The 24,822-nt window shown below is 65.3% G+C and overlaps 1 protein-coding gene across 1 annotated transcript; it reads right to left on the bottom strand.

The window, feature by feature from the left end:
* Window positions 1-1,621: 1,621 nt before the first annotated feature.
* On the bottom strand, window positions 1,622-24,781 carry MPV17 (mitochondrial inner membrane protein MPV17). Its single transcript, XM_067550564.1, has 8 exons — window positions 24,754-24,781; window positions 24,021-24,108; window positions 7,419-7,534; window positions 6,284-6,376; window positions 5,383-5,478; window positions 3,615-3,647; window positions 3,107-3,159; window positions 1,622-2,720 (listed from the first exon to the last, which is right to left on the bottom strand). The coding sequence occupies exons 1-8, from the start codon at window positions 24,754-24,756 to the stop codon at window positions 2,651-2,653; spliced, it is 552 nt and encodes a 183-aa protein (XP_067406665.1). The 5' UTR covers window positions 24,757-24,781; the 3' UTR covers window positions 1,622-2,650.
* Between the last annotated feature and the right edge of the window lie 41 nt (window positions 24,782-24,822).

Genomic DNA, 24,822 nt, shown 5'->3' with positions numbered 1-24,822 from the left:
CCAAGCGCGAAGCTGCCTGCAGGCAGGAAGGCCAGAGCCAGGATTCCCTCTGGGCTGCTGTGACGGAGTAGGAAGGTGTCATTCTGGATGACTGTTGTGTGTGCCTCAGTTTCCCCTATGTGCTGCTTGGTTAATTAGGTGGGGGGAGAAGGTTGGTTACTCGTTGCAGACCCAGGTGTGCCGGTGCCCGGCTGTCTGGGGCTGGGCCTGGCCCAGGGGGAGTCTGAGAAGACAGGGGCCTCCAATTGCCGGGATACTGGCACCCAACTAACGGCCATGGAGGACCCACCCTCCACAGGATGCCGGCCCGGTGAGAGCTGCTGGAGAACCAAGGGCTGGGGCGGGGCCGAGGCCGGGGGGTTCAGTGGGAGCTGCCGGAGGCGGAGGAGAGAGAAACGTCTGGACATCGCAACACCCTGCTGGGCTGAGTCACTCCAGAGCCAGGCACTGGGGAGTGGGGGGGCATCGCTGCCTCGGGGTCACAGGCTCCCTCCAGGGGGGTCCCAGCCTGGGGGGGGGGGACGGAAGGCTCGGCGGGTCGGTCCCAGGAGGCGGTGAAGCCAAGGGACTGCCCCCAGTCAGAGAGTGACCCTGAAGGGGGCCCCCCAGGAACTGCTCCAGAGCCAGACGAGAGCATCGGGGCTGCGGAGCCGTGACAGCCGCCCGGAGTTTAACCGGTGCCGGGCTGAGCCTGTCTGGTCGCTCGTGGAGGGCTGTGGCTCCCACCTCCCGGCAGGGCAGGCTGCGGGCGGCTCCGGCCCCTCTGCATGGGACAGGAGCGATGGGTGCTGGGCGCAGGGGCAGGAGGGAGGCTCTGGACACCGGGCGAGGCAGAGCCGTGGGAGCGGGGAGCCTGTGATGCACCAGGCAGGGAGACGGCTCTGTCCTCCAGCCGGGGGCGCTGACCCCCCATGGTGCCCACCATCCCGGCTGCCGCAGCCCCCAGTAGCAGCCATGCGTGGCAGGGGGTGCTGCCCCCCGGGGAGCCAGGTGAGAGGGCTGGGGTGCTCTCCCCCCGAAGGGATTGCAGCCGGGCAATGCCCTGATCTGGTGCAGGGACCACAGCCCCTTTGTACAGGAGCAATGGATCTGGCAGGGTGGGAAATTACCCCCTCCCCGCCCGGCCAGTGCGTAATTTCTGTCGGGCTGAGCCGGCACCTCCTGGATCACACATTAAGCAGGGCAGACGCCCTTTGCTCCCTGCAGCTGGCAGCAGGGGCAGGGAGGGAACATTCCTGCTCCAGTGGTGGCAGCGGCTGGGCCCCCGCGGGCTGGAGCCGGCCTGTCTGCCCCACACTCACCCCCATCATGTCCCCCCCGCCAGGATCCAGCTGATGGCGTGTGCGCCCCGCAGCAGCCTGCAGCGTCTCACCCCCAGGCCGCAAGCCTGGCGTGTTCATGCATTCACTCTGCTCAGCGTGGAGAGGCCCCAGCTGAGTCCCAGCCCCTGCGGGCACTGCCCAGGGCAGCTCCCATTTAGCATCAGCAGCCTGCTTCAGAGGGGGAAACTGAGGCACGAAGCAGGCCTGTGCTTTGCCCAAGGGCAGAAAAGAGCCCAGTCCCCTGCCTGTCTGCGCTGACTGCCTTGCACGCCCTGGGGAGGCGGCGGCAGCTCTCACACACACGGGGCGCCCCTGGGAACTGGCTGCTCCTAGCAGGGACTGGCGCGAATTCAGCTGGCGTGGCCGGGGGGGGGCTCCAAGTCCCCCGGGGGTCAAGCTCAGCTGGCTGCCCACACTGGGACAGGGCCCCAGGCCAGACAGGGCCGGTGTGAACCCCCGTGCAGCGCTACCCTGCGCTCCAAACCCGGGGTCTGGTGCACTGCGGGGCAGACCCTGCGCGGTGGGAGGGTCCCAGACCTGGGGGGCTCTGGCTGGAAATGCCCTGGCACGCAGGGCGTGGCCGCAGTGGGGGGCCAGCTCGGCTCTGCCCCTGGGGCCAGTGGTGCCTGCTCTGGGGTGGCAGCGTGTGATGGGAGGGCCACGGGGGTGGTCCCGGGCGGCCACTCTGCTCTGGCTGTGCAGGCCGTGGCCCTGGCTGCCCCCCGGCCCGCTGGGGACAGGACCTGCAGGAAGGCTGCCTCGCTGGCTATGAAGATGGAGCCTGGAGTGTCTCCGGCTCCGGGAGCCCCGGCCCTGCCCCTGGAGCAATCCTCCCCCAGGGCGGCCCCAGCCTGGCCTCTTCCCACACAGCAGGGCCACGGCAAGGGGTCACTGACTTTATTGCTCCAGCGTTTCTTCCCCCGTTGCCCGGGCTCCATGGGAGGGGGCTCCCCAGCCAGGCGGCGTGGCTCATTCTCCCCCCAGCCCCGTGGGCATTCATGGGGCGCGGCTCAGTCTCCCTGGGGCAGCCGCGGGGCACGAATCAATCTGGCCCCAGTGCTGGGGACAGCTGGGGGGCACGGCTCGGACCCCTGCCGCCACCAGCACGTGCCAACAGCCCCAGCCCTGGCGGGGGGTTCCTCTGCGGGGGCTGCGCATGAGGCCAGCTTGGTGTTGCTGTGTGACGTGGAGCCACGGCTGGGCCGGCCGGGGATGGCGGTGGGGGGCCCGGAGCCCTTCCGCTATTGCAGGCACAGAGGAGGGAGCCACTTGGGGGGACCCTGCGGCTGGGCAGGGCGTACGGGGGGGGCGGCTAGGCGCCCCCGGCCTCACAGCTGGTTCGCCTTCCAGGAGAGGTAGGAATTCCAGACGACAGCCACGCACTGGACAACAGCCAACCTGGGACAGAGGGGACGGGGCAGGGTCAGCCACGGGCGCTGGGCCCCCATGTACAAATGGGGCAGCTGCCGGGGAGGCTCTGCCCTTTGCCCCAGGCCGGCTCCCCTGACGCTGGGGGCAGAGCGGGGCCCTGGGATGCCAGGGAGTGGGGTTGGGGGGCGTGAAGGTGAAGGACCGGCTATAGGCTCCAGGCCAGGTGCCCCAGGAGGCCTGGCCAGCAGCTCTCACCCCACAGTGGGAAGCCCCAGGCTGGATGTCCCACTGGCTTCCTGGCATCCTCTGCCTCTCAGAGCACACAGCTGCCCTGGCAGGTGGCAGGGGCAGTGGGACAGAGAGCAGGACAGGTGGGGCAGGGAGCTCTGGGGCAGGGGGCGCTGGGGCCAGACCTGTGGTTCAAGGGGATGAAGTAGAAGTTGGCAATCTGCACGGCTGGCCAGATCTGAAAGAGAGAAGACAGGGCAGGGGTGAGGACACCCTGGGCTCACGCACCCCTGGGCCTGGGACAGGGCTCCCAGCTGTATGCCCACCTCAGCCCTCCAGCTCTGCCCACAGCCCCCCTCCCTCACTGGCTCTGGGGCACCCCCAGAGCTTGGGGCACCCGGCTGAGTGAAATTCACGGCAGATTCCTGGTGGGAAGGGCGTAAGGAGAGGGGATGGATGCCCTGGGCAGCCCCCGGGAGGCAGGAGGCCTGGCTGGCCTGATGGCCAGGCCCTGCAGACAGTGGGATGGGCCCTGGCTGCGCTGCCCCCGCAGGAGATGCTCCGCCTGCTCATTGGCGAAGCGTGTGCGCCATGGGGACCACCCCCCAGGAGCTGGGGAACCTCGGCGATGGCACCGGAGCACGGCGGGGGCTAGTGACAGAGCCGGGGGACTGGCCCAGCACCCGCACTTACGTAATAGTTGGTGATGAGGGCGTCCGGGTAGTCCTGCAGGGAGTGAACACGGCCAGTTATTCGCAGGCACCCCCAGCCTGACGTCAGGGACGCGGGCACAGCCACGCAGGCTGGACACACCCCCCTTCCCTGGCCCGGCCACATGGACTGGCTACGTCCCCCTCCCGTGGCCTGGCCACGCGGGCACAGGGGCCACGCAGAGGGCCCCTGAAATGGCGGGAGACTGGCACCACCGGGAGCAAGAGTAGAGGCTGCAGGGATGTAACGGGCCCAGGGCAGCCTCTTCGTGCCATGACCTGGCTGCACCTAGCCCGGGCACCCACCACTGCCCCTCGTCCAGCCCGCCAGGCCCCAGGGTCCCCGTGCTGCTGGGCACTCAGGGCCCGCCCCGAGGCCAGGCCAGGGCAGGTGTGACCTGGACGGGGAGCTGGTGGGTCTGGCCCAGACCAAGGGACGGCTGGAGACGGGTCCCCGCCACCAGCAGAGTGCCAGGCCCAGCGCAGGGCCCCGCAGCTCAGCCCCAGCCGCGCCAGGCTCTGCACGCGAGAGGCACCAGTCAGCTGCGGCCAGCCCTGCGAGGAGCCCCCCGCCTGCAGGGGCCTGGCTCTGTTCCAAAGCTGCAGGAGGGCAGGGGCGCAGGGACGCTGCGATGGGACCTGAGCTCTGGCGGTGACCTGAGCCTGCGGCAAAGGAGACGTGCCATTGAGCCAGCCGTGGAGGCCGGGGCCCGCGGGGGAGCCCCTGCCCCTCATGCAGGGATGCCCAGTGGGGTGCGAAGCTTTCGCCGGCCCTTGGCTGCCAAGGCCGGCGCTTGGGGCTGAGAGAGAGACGTGATTCCCGCGACGCTCCAGGCGTCACTGGAGTTCCCACCAGAGCGGGGGAGCCGGGGGCTCGACCAGGAAATCAGTGAGGGGCCAAGGCAGGGGTAGCCAGGGGCAAGGGATGGATCCCCCGGCTAGCTCCCTGTGCCACTCCGAGGGGCTGGCCGCCCTGCGTGCCCCGCATGCGGGTCAGAGGGTCCCGGCCCCCGCGGCAGCGCTCCCAGCCCTCGGCCCAGCGCGCGCAGCACCTCGCCAGGCGGCCGGTCCTGGCTGGCCCGAGCGGAGCTGTGGCTGGCCCCGTGCCCGGCTGGGCTGACTCACGGCGGGTGCCGCGCTGACTCACGGCAGTGGAGTGGCTCAGGGTGATTCACACGCGGCACTCGCTGACTCAGCCGCTTGCGTTGGTCCCAGGAGACCAGGGCGCAGACGAGCCACCAGCTAATGGCTTTAGGGACACGGCCCCCGCTCCGCACCGGCCCTGCTGGCAGACGGGCCCTGCCGCCCCCTGGCACCTTGCCAGGAGCTGGGGCTCCCAGAGGAGCCTGGTGCACCCCAGCACCCAGAGACAGGCCCGTGCCCCGCTGGGGCTGCGCCCCCCAGCCCTAGCAGCTACCAAGTGACACCTTCCCCCAGTGCCCAGCACTAGGGACCCGATTCCAGCAGGGGCCGGGGCATGCGTCTGCCCAGCCCCCTCCCTCCTGGGGACCCGGCAGACACCGTGCGACAGGCCCGGGGCAGCGAGGGCAGCGGCTCTGCACCTGTGGGCAAAGTGAGGTGCAGCGGGGCACGCCAGAGCCTCGACAGGACGATAGTACCACCCCCTCCCCCGGCCCCCCCGCGGCTCCCTGCAGGGCAGCCCCCCCCAGTTTGGGACAGGAAGTGGCGCTGGAAGGATGAGCTGCAATCGCGAGTGGCTGCATTGCAGCCCGGCCCCGCCGGGGACTCACCCGCCGGATCTTGGCCCAGTTCTCCTCGGCGGGCAGGCCGTTGAGCGCGCCGGCGATGGCTAGGAAACAGCCAAGGAAGCAAGGTGCGAACCCTGCCTGAAGAAAGGGAGCCAGGCGTGAGTGCCCTGCCCGCCGGGCCTCGCTCAGGAACGCCCGGGGCAGCTCTCCGCACCGGGGCTGGGCCGGGCCAGGCGTGGAGGGCAGAGAGGAGGTGGCCTGGCAGAGGTCTGGCATTGCAGGGGCTCTCTCTGCAGACTGCAGCCCAGCCCGCGGGCAGGGCCAGCGGGGCTAAGTCCCTCTGCCGGGCAGGAACCAGGCAGGCCGGGCACACTCAGCCTGGCCAATCCCAGGGCACGTGGGCCGGGGGCTCTGGGCTGAGCTGGGGGGGCAGAAGGGCTCCCTTTGCCCAAATGCAGCTCCTGGGACGCTCCAGCCCAGCCTGCTCCGGGTCCTGCCGCGGAGCCGCCCCGGGAGATGCCAGCCCCGGGCTGCAGCAGGGAGCAATGCACGCTGGGACCGTGGTCCGGGGGCAGCCAGGGGAAGGGGCGGGGTATGCAGCGCAGGGAGCCAGGGCCTCTGCCATGCGGCCTGGAGCGCAGGGAATGCCCTGAGCCCCCAGGAGTCCTGGGGGGCAGCCCTTGGCCCTGCCCCAGTCCCTGCCTAGTCTAGACGGAGCTACGGCGCCAGGAGTATGGGCAAACGTACCCTTCCCCCCACAGGCACCCACCTCCCCCAGCCCACCCTCCTGCCCCCCCAGGCACACACTTCCTGGGCGCCCCCTCCGCAGCCCCACCCCATCCCCCACTCACCCCTCATTCCCCCAACCTCATGTGCCCCCAGGCGCGCCCACCTCCCGCACCCAGCCCGTCACCCCTCGCCCAGAAACGTCTCCTTCCCAGACCTGATCCAGCACCATCTTCTTCAACGCCACCAGCCTGGTGTTCCCGGGGACCACACGATCCAGGAGCTGGTACCAGCCTCCCACCACAGGACCCTGCGGGAGAAAGGGGTCAGCACAGGACCCCGGAGCTCTGTCAGGACTGGGGGGAGCGTGGGTTCAAGACTGCGTCACACAGACAGACGGACGGACAGCCATGGTCCCTACAGCAGGAGAGGGGGCCTGTCCATGCTGGGCATCGCAGAGCCCCTCACAGACAGAAAACGCCTCCCCTGCCAGTAGGTGAGGCCATTCTGCCCTGGTGCAGAGGGGAAACTGAGGCACAGGAAGCAGGGGGGCCATGCACGGCTGTGCTGCGAGCAAGTGGCGGGGAACGGAGTCCTCGTCTCTCTGAGCATGAGGCCCAGCCCCTCTGCCCCCAGCATTTCTCCTTCCGCAAGTGCCACGTCGCCCGTGGGGCCTGCTTGGCTTGCCACGCCAGCCACAGGCCCACAGCCAACACCCAACACCTGCGCCCTGTGCCAGCTGAGCGCTGGAGTGAGAACAGAGTGGGCAGAGGCTGAGCTCTGGAGTGAGAACCACACCCTGAGTGGGAGCAGCTGGCCGTGGCAGGCAGGGATCTGAGAGCCACCCACGGGACGGCGGGTGCCCCTCACCCGCCCGCCCCACAGCACACAGCCCCGGCGAGGGGCCCGTCCCAGGGCACTGCTCCCCGGCCCCAGCTCCTCAGCGAGGACTGAAGCCAGGAGTTGTTGCAACAAGGGCATGGGAGCCCAGAGCCCAGTGCCACGGCCTCGAATTGCTCAGCTCAGCTTCGCCCGCGAGCGGCCACAGGGCCAGGGCCCGGCAGCGGGAGCCGTGAAGTGCCCGCCCTGCCCCAGAGGGCTTCTGTGCTGCGCCCCCTCCCTCAGCACAGCAGAGTCCTGCGGCGCGGCGTGAGGCGGCTGGGCAGTGCGGCCAGGGGCTGCCTGTCAGTCCGAGGAGCCTGCAGCCCCGGGGCAGGATTCTGCTCGGTGGGGGGCAGAGTCCGGCCCTGCTCTCAGCTCGGCCAGGCCCCGAGGCTCACACACTGCTCGCACGCTTCTGCCCGCTGCTGTGCGCGCAGCCTGCGGCCAGGGGTCCCCGCTCTGGCACTCACCACAAAGCAGAAGCCAATGGCCATCATCTTCAGTGTCCTGCGGCAGCTGTGGCCACTCAGGCCCCGTCTCTCCACCAGCTGCTGAGAGATCACGTCGCCGACTCCCACCAGGGACCCTGCGCAAAGCAGCACAGCGGCTCAGGAACTCGGCCCCGGCTCCCCCGCAGACCAGGCTGGGTCAGACCCGGCCCATCCAGCCGCGCGGCCTGTCTCCCACAATGCTGCAGAGAAGCTCCTAGGATCCCACAGCTGCACATCGCTGCCCCTCCCAGCGCCCCAGGCCCTTTCTGGAGCGGACACAGTGAACGCAGACCCCGGCACATGAACGTCCGGTTCAAATCTTTCCCTCCACTGCTTGGCATTTACCAACAGCCAGCTTCGTTTGCTGCCGCGTTGCCCATTCCCCTGGCTTGGTGCAGTCCCTCTGCAGCGCCTCACGGTCCTCGGGGGCGGACTAGCCTCGAGCTGCACGTTTTCCCCGTCCCTGCTCATGGACTCAGACTATAAGGTCAGAAGGGACCGTTATGATCATCTGGTCTGACCTCCTGCACAACACAGGCCACAGAACTTCACCCAGCCACTCCTGTAACAGACCCTAACCTACGCCTGAGTATTGAAGTCCTCAAATAATGATTTAAAGACTTCAAGGTACAGAGAACCCACCAGCAAGTGACCCGTGCCCTATGCTGCAGAAGGCGAAAAAACCCCAAAGTCTCTGCCAATCTGCCTTGGGGGGAAATTTCTTCCTGACCCCAGTATGGTGATCAGCTAAACCCTGAACATGTGGGCAAGACTCACCAGCCAGACACCCGGAAAGAATTCTCTGTAATAACTTAGAACCCTGCATCTAACGTCCCATCACAGGCCATTGGGCATATTTACCTCTAGTAGTCAAAGATCAGTCATTGCCAAACTAGGCTGTCCCATCAGACCATCCCCTCCGGAAACTTGTCAAGCTCAGTCTGTAAGCCAGCTAGGTTTCTTGCCCCCACTGCCCCCCTTGGAAGGCTGTTCCAGAGCTTCACTCCCCTGATGGTTAGAAACCTGCATCTAATTTCAAGTCTAAACTTCCTGATGGCCAGTTTATATCCATTTGTTCTTGTGTCCACATTGGTGCTGAACTTAAATAACTCCTCTCCCTCCCGGTATTTATCCCTCTGCTGTATTTATAGACAGCCATCATATCTCCCCTCAGCCTTCTTTTGGTCAGGCTAAACAAGCCCAGCTCTTTGCTTCTCCTCTCAGAAGGCAGGTTTTCCACTCCTTGGATCATCCTAGTCGCCCTTCTCTGCACCTGTTCCAGTTTGAATTCATCCTTCTTAAACATGGGGGACCAGAACTGCACACAGTATTCCAGATGAGGTCTGACGAATGCCTTGTATAACGGTACTAACACCTCCTTATCGCTACTGAAAATACCTCGCCTGATGCATTAGCTTTTTTCATGGCCACATCACACTGGCGGCTCATAGTCATCCTGTGATCAACCGATACGCCCAGGTCCTTCTCCTCCTCCGTCTTTCCGACTGATGCATCCCCAGCTTATAGCAAAAATTCTTGTTAGTAGTTCCTTGCACTTTCCACTGTTAAATTTCATCCTATTTCTATTACTCCAGTTTACAAGGTCATCCAGATCTTCTTGTAGGATACCACAGTCTCTCTCTGTATTGGCAATACATCCCAACTTTGTGTCAGCCACAAACTTTATTAGCAAATTCCCACTTTTTGTGCAAAGGTCAGTAATAAAAAGGTTAAATAAGATTAGTCTCAAGATCAATCCCTGAGGAACTCCACTAGTAACCCCCCTCCAGCCTGACAGTTCACCTTTCAGTATGGCCCGTTGTAGTCTCCCCTTTAACCAGTTCCTTATCCACCTTCCAATTTTCATATTAATCTCCAGCTTTTCCAATTTAACTAATAATTCCCCCAGTGGAACCATATCAAACGCCTCACTGAGATCGAGGCAAATTAAATCCACTGCATTCCCTTTGTCTAAAAAATCTGATCTCTTCTCAAAAAAGGAGATCAGGTTGGTCTGGCACAATCTACCTTTTGTAAAGTCATGTTGCATTTTGTCCCAATTACCGTTAACCTCCATGTCCTTATCTACTTTCTCTTTCAACACCTTTTCCAACACCTTGCATACTACTGAGGGCAAACTAACACGCATGTAGTTACCCGGGTCACTTTTCTTCCCTTTCGTAAACATAGGAGCTATGTGAGCAATTCTCCAGTCATACGGTGCAGCCCCTGATCTTACAGACTCCTTGCTAAGGGCACCAGTCTGCTCCGCGAGGCTGGGTACGGAGGGAGTGTGCACCAATGGACGGCAAAGAGAGGCCCAGCAGCTCTGAATGGAATTCCACACACTGGGATCTGCCACAGCACCTGGCCGCTGGCAAAACGCCCTTGAGGTCTTGAATGTCCAGGCGTGGGCAGGGCCCCAGCTGTGCACGACATGCAGAGGCTACTCAGCACCGCCGCACGGGAGGAGCGCCCGGACTGAGTCACTCGCTCCTGCCAGCAGCACAGCGCAATAGCGACCTCATGTAAGTACACTGAGCCTCTGAGCGGGAGGGACACGCTAAGGCGCCCACCACAGCAGCAGCATTTAACTTCAGGCAGGGGAACTGCCCAGAAAGGAGGGGCTGGCCACAGGGACCTGAAAGGAGCCGTCCCAAGAGCGAAACGTCTGCAAGCCGCACGGGAACGTTCCAGGAACACCATCCGAGAGGCTCCAATTACAGGTGCACCCCAAATAAAAACGTAGGAAGAGGCCAAGACGTGCCACAGAGCTGCCTGAAGATCTCTTCCAGGCTTTGTGGGGCCAGGAGCGTGAGCCAGGCCCCCAGGTGTCCAGCCGGGAGAGGGGCTGCAGGCGAGTCCCCAGGCACCCCCAGGGGACAGCCAGGAGCTTGGATCCGTGCTACGTGCCCTGCCCAGGTGCTCCTGAGAGCCCGCGGGTGGAAGCAGCCACAGGCTGCCCTCGGCAGCCTCGCAGCATTTCTGCCAGCCCGGCTGGCTCTGGAGCCAGAGCGCTTGGACGAGGAAGAGGGGCCAGACTGGCCTGCCCAGCCGCGGGTGTGACCAAGCGCCAGGCTGTCCTGGGGCAGCTGCCTGCTGTCAGCGCTCACCCCAGCTGTGCCACGGCCTGGCCCAAGCCAACAGCTCAGCGCGGGGCTCGTGGGCTCCAGCTCTCGGCACAGCCTGGCTGGAGTTCAGGCCGCACAGGGCAGGGGCGACAGGCGTGTCTCTCCGGCAGGGGCCAGGCACCGGCGCTCTGCTGAAGTCGGGACGCTGGGGGTCTAAGCCTCCCCCGGGCGTAGCAGGGGTAAGCTACACAGCGGGGGCAGGGCCAGGCTGTACTCCAAACCTGCTGGCTGGCCGGACGTGCCAATGGGTGCCAGGGGATGCTGCTGCAGCCGGCTCAGTGCCGCCAGCCTGGGCACCGTCCTCCAGCCCAGCCCAGCAGCGCAGGCCGTTTGCTCGCACATGGGGGGCGTTTCTGCAGCCGCCGCCCTGGGGCACCCGAGGCTCAGCCCAGTGCCACTCGCTCTAGGGACCCACCTGTGCCCCACACCATCGATCCGACCCACGGGTCCTGCCCCCTGCAGGGGCTGAGACCGAGTCGTACCCCTCCCCTTCTTCCTTCGCCCCAGCCCCTGTGATTGCAGACACCCCCAGCCCGGGGCAGTGCCCCTGCCACGGGACCAACTTCTGCCCCGTTGTCCCAGGCTGGTCCCCCGGAGCCGTTCAGCCTGTGGCTGGCTGGGCAGCACATGGCTCGGGGCGTTGCCCGTGGGGCAGAGGGGGCGATGCCCTCACAGCCCCGCCCTCCTCACAAGCCGTCGCCTTCCCTCCTTCTCATGGGCCCTGCCTGACACGGGCCACCTGGAGGAAACCCTCGGGTGGGAGGCAATCCAACACAGGGCGAGGCCCCCGCCCAGCTCCCCTGCTGCCCTAGTGCGCCCCGCTGAGCCCCCCGTGCCAGCCCAACTGCTGTGCCGGCGCGTGGGCCTCCCCAAGCTGGGGGTGGGCACGGCCTCCCCTCCCGCGGGCCAGGGCGCAGCAGTCAGCCACCCCGCGGAATCCGTGGGCGTGGGGCCGTCCCCAGCCCGGCGGCTGCACGGCTGCAGATTGTCTCCAACCCACTCCCAGCCAGCCTGGCACCAACCCGCGCTGAGCCTCAGACCACAGACCTCCTGTCACAGCCATCACACCTGCCCTGCCGGGCACGGCGGCTCCAGAAGCGCAGGGTCCCGCAGGGCCGCCAGCCATGGCGAGCCAGGCTCCTGGGGGCAGGTGGGGATGTTTCCCTTGCGCACCGCTCTCTCCCGCACGCGGGGGCGGCACAGCACGAGCTCTGGGTCCCGGCTGGCTGGCGTCAGCCCGCTCGGGAAGGCCACTGCTCCTATCCTCTGGGGCTTGTGGCCATGCCAGCCCAAAAGGCAACACGTGGGGCTCATGCGGCTGCTCCCCAGCCTCAGGACAAAGCCGTGGGTCACAGATCCTACGCCAGCCTGTGACCAGTCGCTTGGGAGCGACCCCTGGGGACCCCCACACTCCCACAGCCACCATGACACCGAGACCGGGCCAGGCCCCCAGCCCCCGTCTGTCTCCAAGGTTCCCCGCAGCGAGTCCCGCCCAGCCAGGCTCCTGCGAGAGGCTTGTCCCGTGCCCGGTCCGGGTGCGATGCCCCTGGGGCGACACCGGCCGCCTTCCCAACCATGGATTAGCCACCTGGCTACAGCGTCTGCCAGCCCCGGGGCCAGCGCTGAGAGGGCGAGGTGGAGCCCTGGGCCAGCCTGGCCAACGCTAGGACTGCCCCGCTGGCGAGCTGGAGAGAGTGGCACCAAGTGCATGGTGGCTGCGATAGACACCCTGGGGGGGGGAGCAGGAAGGGTGGGGCCCTGGGGATCCTTGCAGAGCCCAGCCCAGGCCCCGGGGCCAGCACCCGCTGCCCAGTGACATTGCAGGCTCCGCAGAGGTTCGGGGACTGCGTCACTCGCCCGCCAGAGCCAAGCACGCAGCATGAGTAAGAGGGAGACGCGGTGCCAGCAGCTCGACCAGAGATGCGCTGGGCACGCTGCGGGCGATGCCGAGGGGAGGGCCCGCACCCCAGCGACTGGGGACCCGAGTCACAGGAGGGGCCGGACCCTGGCTGGCTGCGTCGCTTCCGTCCTCTCCGACCATTGATAAATCTGCAGCCAGTCAGTGCCGCTCTGGCAGCCTGAAGGGAGTCTTTCCCTAGAACGGCTGGGCCCCTGCCAGCCTGCGGGAGCCCGACCACAGCAGGAAGGGATGCAGCGAGTGACAGGGCTCCTCCCCCCGCCAGCGCCTGCCAAGTGTAAGAGGATGTGCCCGGAAGCAGCCAGCGTCCCCGGGGTGATTAATGTCTCCCGCTGCGATGACTTCACTCGCACGCCGCTTGGGCGGCTGCCATCCCGCTCAGCGCTCCGCTCCGCTCCCCCAAGGACGGTGCTGAGAGGGGGCGGCTCCCTCTGATCGATGGCCCGACCCCAGGGGAACTCGGCACCACGTCGGCACACGGCCGGGAGGCTCCGCGGGCATCACGTCGCTCACGGCTGTGCACACGGACCTGCCCCGCGGGGGCACACGCCTGCGCAGGGCAGCAGGCCTCAGACATGCGCTGCGGGCACCGAGGCTGGCTGGGCACCGCGCCAACTCGGCAGCCTCACCCCAGCACGGCACCCATGGCCCAAACCCGACCCCCGGGCACGGCCCCGTGGGAACACAAGCGGCGCTGCTTCCTTCCACCGCCCAGAGCAGCAGCGGCAGGGCAGAGCCGGCGCAAGGGAACCGGCAGCGCAGCTCCTGGCCGGAGGAGCTCGCAGCCGCACCCCCTCAGGGGCTCTGGAAGGAACGTCCTGGGGCAGCCCCGCACATCCAGACCGAGCCGGGCGCCCTGCAGCCTGCTCTGCGCCGGGGCCTCCTCGAGCGGCAGGATGGTCTGGTGAGCCCCCATGAGACGGTGCAGCCCGCCCGAGGCGCACTGCGGGGTGTGCGGAGCAGGCGTTAGCGCCCAACTTCCTGCCCCTGCACAGGGTGAGCGGGGTGCGCGAGCCCATTTGGCCGGGGTCGGCTGGCCAGGGTCGGCTGGCTGGGGTAGGGCGGCTGGCTGGGGTAGGGCGGCGTCTGCGGCCCCAGAGAGCCTCTCCCCGTGGCTATGAATCCGTAATTCCACGGCCCATTTACAAATTCCACTGAGTCCTGCCTCCGCAGGCGCCTCTCCAGGGGCCAGGAGCAGCAAGATGCAGCCACAGGCCTGGCTCTGCTGCTCCCGCAGCTGGCGGGGGGGGCCGGAGGCAGCTGCAACCACTGCTCTGCACAGCCGGCTGCGGGACACGTGGCTTTGTACAGAAGTGACCCTTCTGCTGGGCCTATCAGCAGCCCCGGGCCGGGCCGGGCCAGGGCCCATAGCCACGAATTGCTCTTCAGATAACAAACTACACAGGCCTGGACCCCCGCCCCAAAACCTGGGCAAATGAAGCTCCCAGCCGGGATCTCCACTAGGCAACGCTTCCTGCTGCCAAGTACAGCGGGAACACAGCAACCACGGCTCCAAAGACGCAGACAACCAACCCTCCACCCAGAGCCTCTGCCTCAGTTTCCCACCTTCCAGGGGACAAAGGGTCCTGTCCACAGGCAGCAAACTCCGGGCACACTCCTCCACTCAGCTTACAGTGACCCCAGCCCAGAGCCCGGCAGCCGGACCGGGGTGAACTTGAACCCAAGCTGCCCAGCCCCACGAAGATCAGCCTGGCCACACGGCTTTATGCTAATGAGGCGCTTTTCCAGGTCACCCAGAGACGGCAGCGGAGAGCTACCTGCAAAGACAAAGCCTGGCCCCTAACCGCCCCTCTGCCCCCAGCCCCTTTGCCGCCCGCGCGCCAGCCACTCCTGTGCCTGGCGTCCCTCCCCTGCACCGCGCACCCTCGCACGCAGCTGGCGCGTCCCGCTGTGCCTCAGACCCCCCCAGCACCTCTCCCGAAGGCAGCCAGCTGCTCCTCTGACCCGCCTGCGTCACAGCCCTCCCGGTCCCACTGCTCATCCCACCTCCCCGCCAGCCGCCGGCCTGGCCGGGTCCATCCCCTGCAGCTGTCTCCTGCCCGCTCTGCTCGCTGCCCTTACGGGGAGGCGCTGGGCGCTGCCAGCCGAGATCTCAGCGCCATGCCGGTGCTTAGTGCTCCCAGCAGTTCTCGCGCTGCTGGCCGTGCCAGCCACGTCTGCCTCCTGCCCCGGCCTCTCCGGCTACACGGTAGTAGGTGCTGTGAGCGCCACGCCGCAGTATCTGAGCATCTCCCCGATGCCAGCCCAGCCAGGCTGGCAGCACTGCTCCCGGCCAGCGAGGGACAGGCTCGTCCCACGAGCAGGGGCAGAGCCCACGGCCCTTCTTCAGAGCTCGAAGGCCGGGCCGGGCCGGGCCCTGCCCACCTCCCTGTGCAGGCCATGACCGTGGGGCACCAGCGGGGCTGGCAAGGGACGAGCAGGGAACAGTGGCGTACGGAGGGTCTCCAGCACCCGGGGACCAAGGCTGCATTTGTGCCCCCCCAGGCCTCACACCCCCACCCTGCACAGGGCAGGAGGGGTCCTGGTGCCACCCCCCAGCTGCCCTGGGGAAGGGGGGGTCTGTACCTGCGGGGGGGACACGTGAGGCGTGGGCAGGACTGAAATGCCGGCTTAGCTCTGCCACCCCCCCTGCACTTACCCAGCGCACAGCACCCGCCGTTCCTGCTGCAGCCTGGCGCCAGCTTGCTAGGGAAGAGGTGCTGAGGTAGGGAGGAGGTGCTGAGGGGCGCCCCTCAGAGCCTCCTGCACCCCCCGCTCCCCAGATGGTGGGAAGGGCTGGCCTGGCGTTCTGCCCCCACCAGCACTTACCTGCTGCTCCAGACTTGCACCCGGTGCTGGCTCAGATGGGGTGACCTCAGCCTCCCAGCCTAGGGGGGGCACCAGATTGGCCCTTCATGATGGGCAGAGGACAGGGGGTGCAGGAGGCTCTGCACCCCTCAGAGCCTGCTGCGCCCCCTGCACGTCATGAAGGGCCAGCCTGGCACCCCCTGCAGGCTGGCACCCGGGGGCCTGGCCCCTCCCTGCCCCCCCCCCAGTACGCCACTGCCAGGGATTCTGCCGGAGCCCAGCTGCCTGGGATGAGCCAGGGAGCCCAAGTCTCTTCCCTCCCCGCCACCTGCCCATTTCACAGCCAGGGCTGGGCGCTGGGAACGGCTGCTCTGCTCTCGGACTCCAGCCTGCAGCCAGGCGAGTCCAGCAGCCAGCCACGGGCCCGGCCTCAGGGGCTTGCCTGGGAAGGAATCACGGCAGTAAAGGGGCTGCTGCCCCCCCAGGGAATCGGGGCTTGGAGACACAGGACACGCAACAGCCACGTTTCCCACGCCTGGCAGCTGCTTCCCCGGGGCCGGGAGCCTGGCCGGCTACGCGGCAGCTGGGGCATTTCTGCAGCCAAAGTGATCCCAGCGAGCCCGACCCAGCCAGCTGTGCCCCCCACACCTTCCCCACCGGCACCGGCCGCACCCTGACCCACCTTTCCCCGGCGGCCGCGTCCCCCAACCCGCCCGACCCAGCCAGCTGTGCCACCGCCCCGGCCGCTCCCCTGCCCCACCGTCCCCAGCCGGCCACGCTGCACTCTCTGTCCTGGCACCTTCTGGTTTTAAACAAGAGACATTCTCCGAGGCCGTGAGGTGTCCAAAGCGGGACGGGGTCTTGCTTGAGGGGGTGGGGCTGTATCGCCCTGCACCCCACATACCTCTGCACAGCACCTACATGCAGCTGGGGAAGGGAGCCAGAGGCAGGGCGGCGGGTCTAGGAGTTGTGGGCACTTGGAAGTGTCTAGATGCAAACCTAATGCGGAAAAAGGGGTTTCTTTCCACACGGCCCCAGCGCGTCAGGACGCCACAAAGCCGGCAGGCGGCAAACCATGCCGCCACGTCCCCTCCAGCCAGCCTGGCCTGCACGCCATGCCCGCCGTCTCCCACAGGGCTGGCACCTGGCTCCCCCCAGCCCTGTCTGCTCCGGCCCCACCTCAGCCTGCCTGGCCTGTTCTCCTGCCACTGCCCACCTGCCCCGGCCTGGCCACGCAGCAGCACGGTGCCTCCCAGCGCAGACCAACCAGAGTGGCCAGTGCACCCATGAGGGGAGCAGCATTTGGGGTCTGCACAGGTCTCTCAGCCAGCTCACACTCGCTCAGCACACGCGTGTGCGCAGAGCTCTCTGGGCTGGCTCACACTCGGCGGGGGGGGGGGGGGTGCTCTCTGCAGCCGGGGGCAGCTGTCTGGGCCCTGCTTTCCGCTGCACGGCTCTTTGCCGGCTGACGCTCTCCCCCCACCAAGCCCGGTCAGGACAGCCGCATCTCCCCAGGGACGCGCCCCTCAGCTCCCGAAACAGCTGACTGCAGCACAGCGGGGCGGCGGAGTGTCCGTGAGGCGCGGGAGCCATTTGCGTGATTGTGCAGGGCACACATGGCGCCCAGCCAGGCTCTCGCCAGGATTTATGCCACCTCCCACCCTCAGCCACTCACATGTCACCAACGCTTTTAGGGAGATTAAATCGCTCCAGCCCGGGGGTAAGAGCTACGCAAAACACCGCAGGGGAGAGCTGCCAGCAGAGCCCATCCCGCCCGGCCCAGCCCCACGGCCACACACACACCTATGCGCCCGCCAGCCCCACAGCACGTGGTGGGGCGGGGCTCTGGCTGGCCTGTCTGGGCACTTTGGCCAAACAAGCCCTCTGTGGTGGTAAGTGGCAGCCGCCTGGCCAGGGCCAGATGTGCCCAGAACCTGTGCCCCACGCCCGGGCGTTGGAAAGCCGGTGCCATCTCACCGAGCACAGGGGCCATGTGCCACCAGGGGGAATCCAGCTGGAACTGGGCAACGCTCTCAGCACCTGTAATCAGACCAGCATTCCCGGTGCCGGAGCCCCCCGGCGCCAAGTGTGAGACAGCCCTGCCCCACACCGCTAGCCAGCCATGCCAGCCAGCAGCAGGTCGCACAGCAGGAGAGGCAGGGAGAGAACATGGGGCTCCCTTCCCACCACACCTCACTGCCTCTCCCCCACCAGGGGCTAAGGACAGGGAGCCAGGCTTTGCTGACTCACCCGGACAGCCGGGGCAGGAGGGTCTCACTGGACCCACGCAGGAGGGCCCAGGCGGGTGCTCTGCGTTGTTGGAGCTCGGAGGGGAGATGGGGGGGGGGGGAAGCCGTAGGGAATGGCCAGCGCTGGCCTGGCTCGCGGCTGCAGTTTGTTACCGATCTCAGCCGTGCCGGCTCCCGGGCGGGGGCTCAGTGACCACGCGAGGGTTTGCTGCAGGACGCTGCCAGCAGCCGGCCCCTTCGGGTCCCAGGCTGGCGTCTTCGACACATGAGAACATGGCTCTAGTCCCAGCACGGCCCAGAGCTCAGTTACTGAGCGAGCAACCCCCCCTGCCGCCGCACCACGGCGTCCGCCCCGGCCCCGGACGGGATTTACACGGGGAGCTGGAAGGCAGCTGGTCACACAGGCTCCGCTCCTGGTGCGTCACACCCGGCACGTCCAAGCGCTAGTCCCTCTAGCTAGAGCTGCTCAGGGCAGCGCCGCCCTGACACTGGCACTGGGATGCCCACCTCACAGGGCCTGCCCCATCCATGCTGCACACCCGACCTGCAGGGCAGGACGAGGCAGGACCCCTGAGCTGCCCCAAGACGCAGCGGGGGGGGGGGGGGGAGAGTTGTGCCTGGGCCCTGGCAATCAGCCTTGCCCAGCCGGCGCAGGTGAACGCACCAAAGGGCACCAGAGACCCTGGCACTGCTGAGCCACATGCAGGGCCCTGTCTAGGTGCGCCCACGGCTCCCATCAGCAGAGCTGCCAGCTCCCCCAAGCAAACATTCCCTGCCCACCACGGGTGCCTAGGGGATGAGTGTTGGTGCAGCCGGGCCAGGCTCTGTCCCCGACGCCTCCCGGAGCCAGGAGGCCACACGCGCAGACTCAAGAGAACAGGAAATGCACCAACGACAAACCGCGACGCGCAGGGGCTGGGGGAGCACAGCTCAGGTGTCGCTCGACACTGCACACCGGCACCCAGCCACCAGCCTGCACACACCCCCCCCCCGGCTCTCCTGTGCGGCGCCAGCACCTCTCGGGAAGGGGAACGCAGGCTGCTAGCTGCAGGAGACGCCTGCTGGAGCGCTACTCGTCCCGGTGACTGCCAGCCGGCACCCGGGAGACTCTCAGTGCCAGTGTCACCCCATGACTGCCCCTGCCGGTCCCGTGCCGCTGCCCAGGGCAGGCCCAGGGCTGGGGGAATGGAGCCCTGACGGGAATGGGCACGGCTTTGCCACTGCAGGAGGGGAAAGGAGCCAAGATGTTCTCAGTCTCAACCGGGGGCCCCGGGAGAAGAGAGCGAGGCCTGGGCAATAAGAGGGGTGCTGGTGTGCCCAGAAATGGCCCCGGCAGGCAGGGGAAGAAAGGGCTGCAGCTCCCCGCGGCTGGAGGGGATCTGGGTGGGGAGCTGGCGGGCTGCAGGGGCAGAGCCGCAGTTAGCACCATGCCGCCCCTTTGCCTCTGTGTGCCTGGGGCTTGGCCACGTAGCAAACCTCACGGCTCGTGTCGGGACCGGACTAGGAGGCACCAGAGGGGCTGTGGTTCATGGACAAGGTGCACTGCAGAGGGTGGCCCCAGGGGCGTTCCACGGGCTCTGGCTCCCCACGCTGGCTTTCCCACCCGGCCGGACTAAGAATCAGACAACCCGAAACTCTGCAGACAGCTCCGCTGGGGCAGGCCCCGTGGCAGCTGCAGCCGTAGCTCCGCAGAGGGGCCTGGCTGGTGGGTTTCTGGAGGCCGGCAGGGACTAGCTACAGATCTGAACTGCCTGCCCCCAGCCTGGCAGAGCCACTCCTGAGCCGGGCGCTGCTGCTGCCTCTGCTGGTCACTTCCTCAGGGCCAGCCCCGGCCCAGGGCCGAGTGCCCGGCCCAGCCGAGGGGCAGCATCCTGGCCTGGGACTAGCAGAGTCGTGCTCTGTTCCTGGCTCTGCCAGGGGCCTGCGGGGCGACCGTGGGCCAGTCGCTGCCCTGCCTGGGCCCCAGCTGCCCCCTCTGCTCCCAGCCTGTTTGGCCCAGCACACGGGGACCGAGATGCACAGCGCTGGAGAGCAGGTTACTGGGCTCCCCCGTGGCAGCGGGGAGCTGGGCCGGCACTTGGGAGAGCTGCCATCAGTTCCTAGCTCTGCCACCAATGCCGCGTGCCCGGGTGAGTCTCTGGGCTCCCCCTGCCCTGGGCAACGCGAGGAGGCTGAGCCCTTGGCCGGGGAGCTCTGGGGGCAGGCCATGCTGGGCCAGCGTCTCCCTGGGCCTCCCAGAGCAGGAATGAGGAGGAGGAATGAGCTGCCCCGCCATGGAGGAGGGGGCAGCCAGCTGCAGTACAGCGGCTCCCAGCCCAGAGGAGGGCAGGCTCCCTGCTGTGGCAGACGCAGGCCCCCTGCTAAAGCAGGCCCCCCCCCGGACAGCTGTGGCCTGGGCTGGCTGCAGATGGTGAAGGCACCCACCCCACCAGGAAACCCCTCGCTGCCCCACGAGGCGCCCGCCCGCCCCACCTTGCTGCCGAGCGGAGGCCAAGCACTGAGGGTCCCAGCCCATCTTCGGGGCCCTCTCTGCTAGTGCACCAAACAGGCTCCTTGTCTTCATGGCCAAGGCCCACCCAACCTTGTGGGGTGCTGCGATGTGCCTGGGGCTGAGTCCGGCTTGGCCCAGTGGCCATCTGGATGGCCCAGGCTGTGTGTACGTGACTGTTGAGCTGGGCCAAGCCAGCCTGCTTTGGCCGTGCACTGTCCAGTCTGGAGATCTGCACGGCTGGTCCCTGGAGCTCTGTGCCCTTGGCTTGGCGCCTGGCTCTGTGCCCAGTTGGGCAGAGCAGTCCTGGCTCGTCCTGCCAGCTAGCCTCCCGCTGCTCGCTGATCCGCCCAGAGCAGGGTGCAGAGGAGCACATGGCTCCTTCCCCAGAACTGCCGCCCTGCAAGGGGATGGCCCCGCCTCTGGCCCCCCAGCCCCTGCCGGATTCAGCCCCAGGCACATCCCAGCACCCCACTAGTCTGGGGAGCTGCTGCACAGGTGTGACACTCTGGAGAACTGCCGGAAGGCATACAGCCTGCCCGCCCTGGGCGGGGCAGATCCAGGCAGCTGACTGGCCTGTCCGAGAGGAAGCCAGAGATCACCCTAGGCATGTTAGACAGGAGCTGAGCGCGGACACTGCAGCTCTGCAGCCGGCTGCACCGAAACCTGAGAGCTTAGCTCCCTCTCCTGGCTGAGAGCTGCAGCCTGGCTGGGACGCGGTCACTGGCTGGGGCTGGGGGTGCTAGGGGGAGCGGGCGGGACGAATCACTGCCGGAGCCCTGGGAAGGCTGCAGGCACCTGAGCTCGGCTGGGACCTGCTGGCTCTGCGGGCACGGCACAGCACAGCACAGCACAGCAAACGCACAGCACACGCTCCAACAAGGGCTGGACCTCCACACCGCACCCCAGCACAGCAGGGCCCCAGCCCCAGGGCACTTAGCTCGGGGCAAGACACTTCACACCCCTGAGCAACATCACTTACACCGACGCAAGCTGTAGTGTGCGCACGCACACACACACACACACACACGGCAGAGCCACAAGCTGAGCAGCCACAGGCTCCATCCACTTCCCTGCAGACCAGCTGCCCCGGGGACGGGCTCCTCCTCAGCGCTCTCCTGCCCCATGGGCCCCGACCCGGCACTCTGCTCCCGGCTTTGCTCCCTCGCTGCGTGGGAGTGAACTGGACGGGCTCTGACGGGTCAGGGTGATGCCAGCTCCCCCAGCCAACACCCTCCATTTCCAAAGCACACGTCCCAGGCCCAAGCAACCCAGGAATGCCACCAGCCACTGCGAGAGCTGCAGCCATCCCTGGGGTGGAGCACAGCAGCTGTTTACGTGCACAGCAACATAAGACAACAGCTGAAGACAGGAAGTGAAAAGGCTCTGTCGCTACCCGAGCAGGGATGAGATCTGCAGAGGGGAGCAGATCAGGACACTGGGACTAACCCCCAACTCTTGCCCCATGTGGTGGGGGTCACTGAGAGCATCTCCCTTCATAAGAGGGCCATAACGGGTCAGACCCATGGTCCATCCAGCCCAGCGTCCTGTCTGCCGACAGCAGCCAGTGCCAGGCGCTTCAGAGGGAGTGAACAGAACAGGGCAATCATCGAGTGAGCCATCCCCTGTCGTCCAGTCCCAGCACCTGGCAGGCAGAGGCTTAGGGACACCCAGAGTAGGGGGCTGCATCTCTGACCATCTTGGCTAATAGCCATTGATGGACCGATCCTCCAGGAACTTGTCTAGTTCTTCTTTGAACCCACTTGTACTTCTGGCCTTCGCATATCACCTGGCAATGAGTTCCACAGGTTGACTGTGTGATGGGAGAAGAAATACTTCCTTTGCTTTGTTTTAAACCTGCTGCCTGTTAATTTCATTGAGCGATCCCTGCTTCCTGTCTCATGTGAACGAAGGAACCACACACTGAATCCTTATTCACTGTCTCCACACCAGTCACGATTTTATAGCCCTCTCTCATACCCCCCTTAACCGTCTCTTTTACAAACTGAGCAGTCCCAGCCTTTTCACCCTCTCCTCATAGGGAAGCTCTCTCATAGCCCTCATCATTTTTGTTGTCCTTCTCTTAATTTTTTCCAATTCAAATGTAACTTTTTTTGAGATGGGGTGACCAGAACTGCACATTCTTCAAGCTGGATTTCTAGAGGCAGGATGATATTTTCTGCCCTATTATCTGTCCCTTTCCTAATGAATCCCAACAGTCTGGTAGCTTTTTTGACTGTCCCTGCACATTGAGTGGATGTTTTCAGAGAACTGTCCACACTGACTCCGAGATCTTTCCTGAGTGGTAACAGCTAGTTTAGACCCCATCATTTCATATGTACAGTTGGGATTATTTTTCCAGTGTCCGTTACTTTGCACTTATCTACACTAAATTTCATCTGCCAGTTTCTTGCCCAATCACCCCAGTTTTGTGAGCTCCCTTCGTAACTCTTCCCAGTCTGCTTTGGACTAACTATCTTGAGTAGTTTTGTATCCTCTGCAGACTTTGCCACCTCACGTTTTCCAGATCATTTCTGACTATGTTGAACAGCACTGGTCCCAGTACACATCCCTGGGGGACCCCACTGCTTACCTCTCTCCATTGTGAAAACTATTTATTCCTACCCTTTGTTTCCTGTCTTTTAACCAGTTACTGATGCAGGAGAGGACCCTCCCTCTTATCCCATGGCTCCCTGGTTTGCTTAAGAGCCTTTGGTGAGGGACCCTGTCAAAGGCTTTCTGAAAGTCCAAGAACACTGTATCTACTGGTCACCCTTGTCCACATGCTTGTTGACTCTCTCAGGGAATTCCAGTAGAGTGGTGAGGCATGATTTCCCTTTACAAAAACCATATTGACTCCGCTCCCAACAAATCATGTACATCTGTGCTTCTGATCATTCTGGTCATTACTAGAGTTTCAACCCATTTGCCTGGTACTGAAGTTAGGTTTACATTGGCCTGTAATTGCCAGGATTGCCTCTGGAGCCTTTTTTAAAAATTGGCGCCACATTAGCTACCCTCCAGTCATCTGATTCAGAAGCTGATTTCAATGATGGTTACACATGCCAGTCAGTAGTTCTGCTGTTTCACATGTGAGTTCCTGCAGAACTCTTGGGCGAATCCCATCTGGTCCTGGGGACTTATTCCAGTTTAATTTATCCATCTGCTTCAAAACCTCCACGACTGACTCCTCATTCTGGGACCTCTCCTCAGATCTGTCACCTCAAAAGACTGGCTCAGGTGTGGGGATCCCTAGGGAGGGTGGGGGGCACAGCACCTCCAAGCGGCTTGTGCACATGCTGGAAGGGCTGAGTCCCTGCTGAAGCTGCAGCCAGGGCAGGGCTGCTCTAGGTGAGTGGCGGAGGTGCACGGAACAGACACGTGTGTGCGAGCGTGTGAGCCATGCCCGCCTGGGGCTGGCCCACGTGCCAGATGTGGAACTAGCACCCAAGCTCACTTGCTGGCGACGGGATCTCTCCGACCCAGCAGCGGTGGCAGACAGCCAGTCCCAAATGGCCACGCCCGGCCCCCGCCAGCTTTGCTCTAGGCACGGAAGCAGCATCTCTGCAGGTTCAGCCTGGCGCTGGGGCACGCGCATGATAATACCATCCGAGGCGAGTCGTTGTCCAGCAGCAAGGGGGCGGACCAGAGCCAGCCCGGCTAGCTAGGCCTCTTGCCTGCCTGTGTCCCTCGCTCCGGCTACCTGCCCACCTGCATTCACACTGCTCCCTCTGCCCACTGCACCAGCCCCCAAGGGGCAGCACTCTCCGTCCACGGGCCACAGCACGGGCAGGCGGCTAGAAGGGTCCCAGCTCCATAGCTGGAGACCCCGCTCACCCCCTGAGCCTTTGCCCCACCCCACCCTGCAATTCCCGGACCTAGGGCCCGCCCCGCGCTCAGCACCACGTAGCCATTCCCTCTCCAGTCAGGCCCCTGCGAGAAACAGCCCCAGACAGAGACCCGGAAAAAACAGCTAGAGGCTCTTACCGGCTGTGAGGATCTGCACCTTCCAGGGATGCTGGGCCATGAGCCGCTGGTACGACCTCCACAGCAGCGCCATCCCGCCGGCAGCCAGCTGGGCACAGAGAGGGAAGAGGTGAGTCACACCGCCCTGTTCTCCCCTCACCCGGCAGTGACGCACAAGCCACGAAGTCCCCGCAGGGCAGGGGCCGATCAGAGCCTCCCCGAGTGCTGGCCTGGGAAGTGGGGACGCAGCATCTGTGTAATGGCTGCTCAGACTCCCCGTGACAGCCGGGGCCAGGAAGTCGAGGAGAATCAGTCCCAGCGAGGGGGAGGGAGACTCTAGGGGAGGGGCCACCCTGGAATTCGACATGGACACCTGGGCAGACACCCTGAGTCCCAGCAAAAGGCCCAAAGGGACCAGGCTTTAGACCTGGCTCAGCTGAAAGACCCCTCCTACCCCGGACCATACGGGGCCCAGACACACTGGACCTCCAGCACCACCTGCTCCCAGCCCAGTGCAAGCAGGCCCCACCTGAGGGTGGAGATCGGCGCTAAGCATGCCACAGTGCAAGGTCACACTTAGAGACTAGCGAGACATATCAGCTGGAAGTGACAGAGGAGGAGAAAGACCTGGGTGTATTGGTTGGTCACAGGATGCCTATGGGCTGCCGGTGTGATGCGGCCGTGAAAAAGGCAAACGCAATCCTAGGATGTATTGGGCAAGGTATTTCCAGCAGAGACAGGGAGGTGTTTGTACCATTGTACTAGTCGCTGGAGAGAGCTCATCTGGAATACTGTGTGCAGTTCTGGTCCCCCATGTTTAAGC

Source organism: Emydura macquarii, unplaced genomic scaffold, assembly GCF_026122565.2.
Source record: "Emydura macquarii macquarii isolate MOO-44397 ecotype Brisbane River unplaced genomic scaffold, CSIRO-AGI_Emac_v2 contig_1300, whole genome shotgun sequence".
Lineage (NCBI taxonomy): Eukaryota > Metazoa > Chordata > Testudines > Chelidae > Emydura > Emydura macquarii.
Note: the sequence above shows the minus strand (reverse complement) of the source record. Positions and strands in the feature narration are given on the sequence as shown.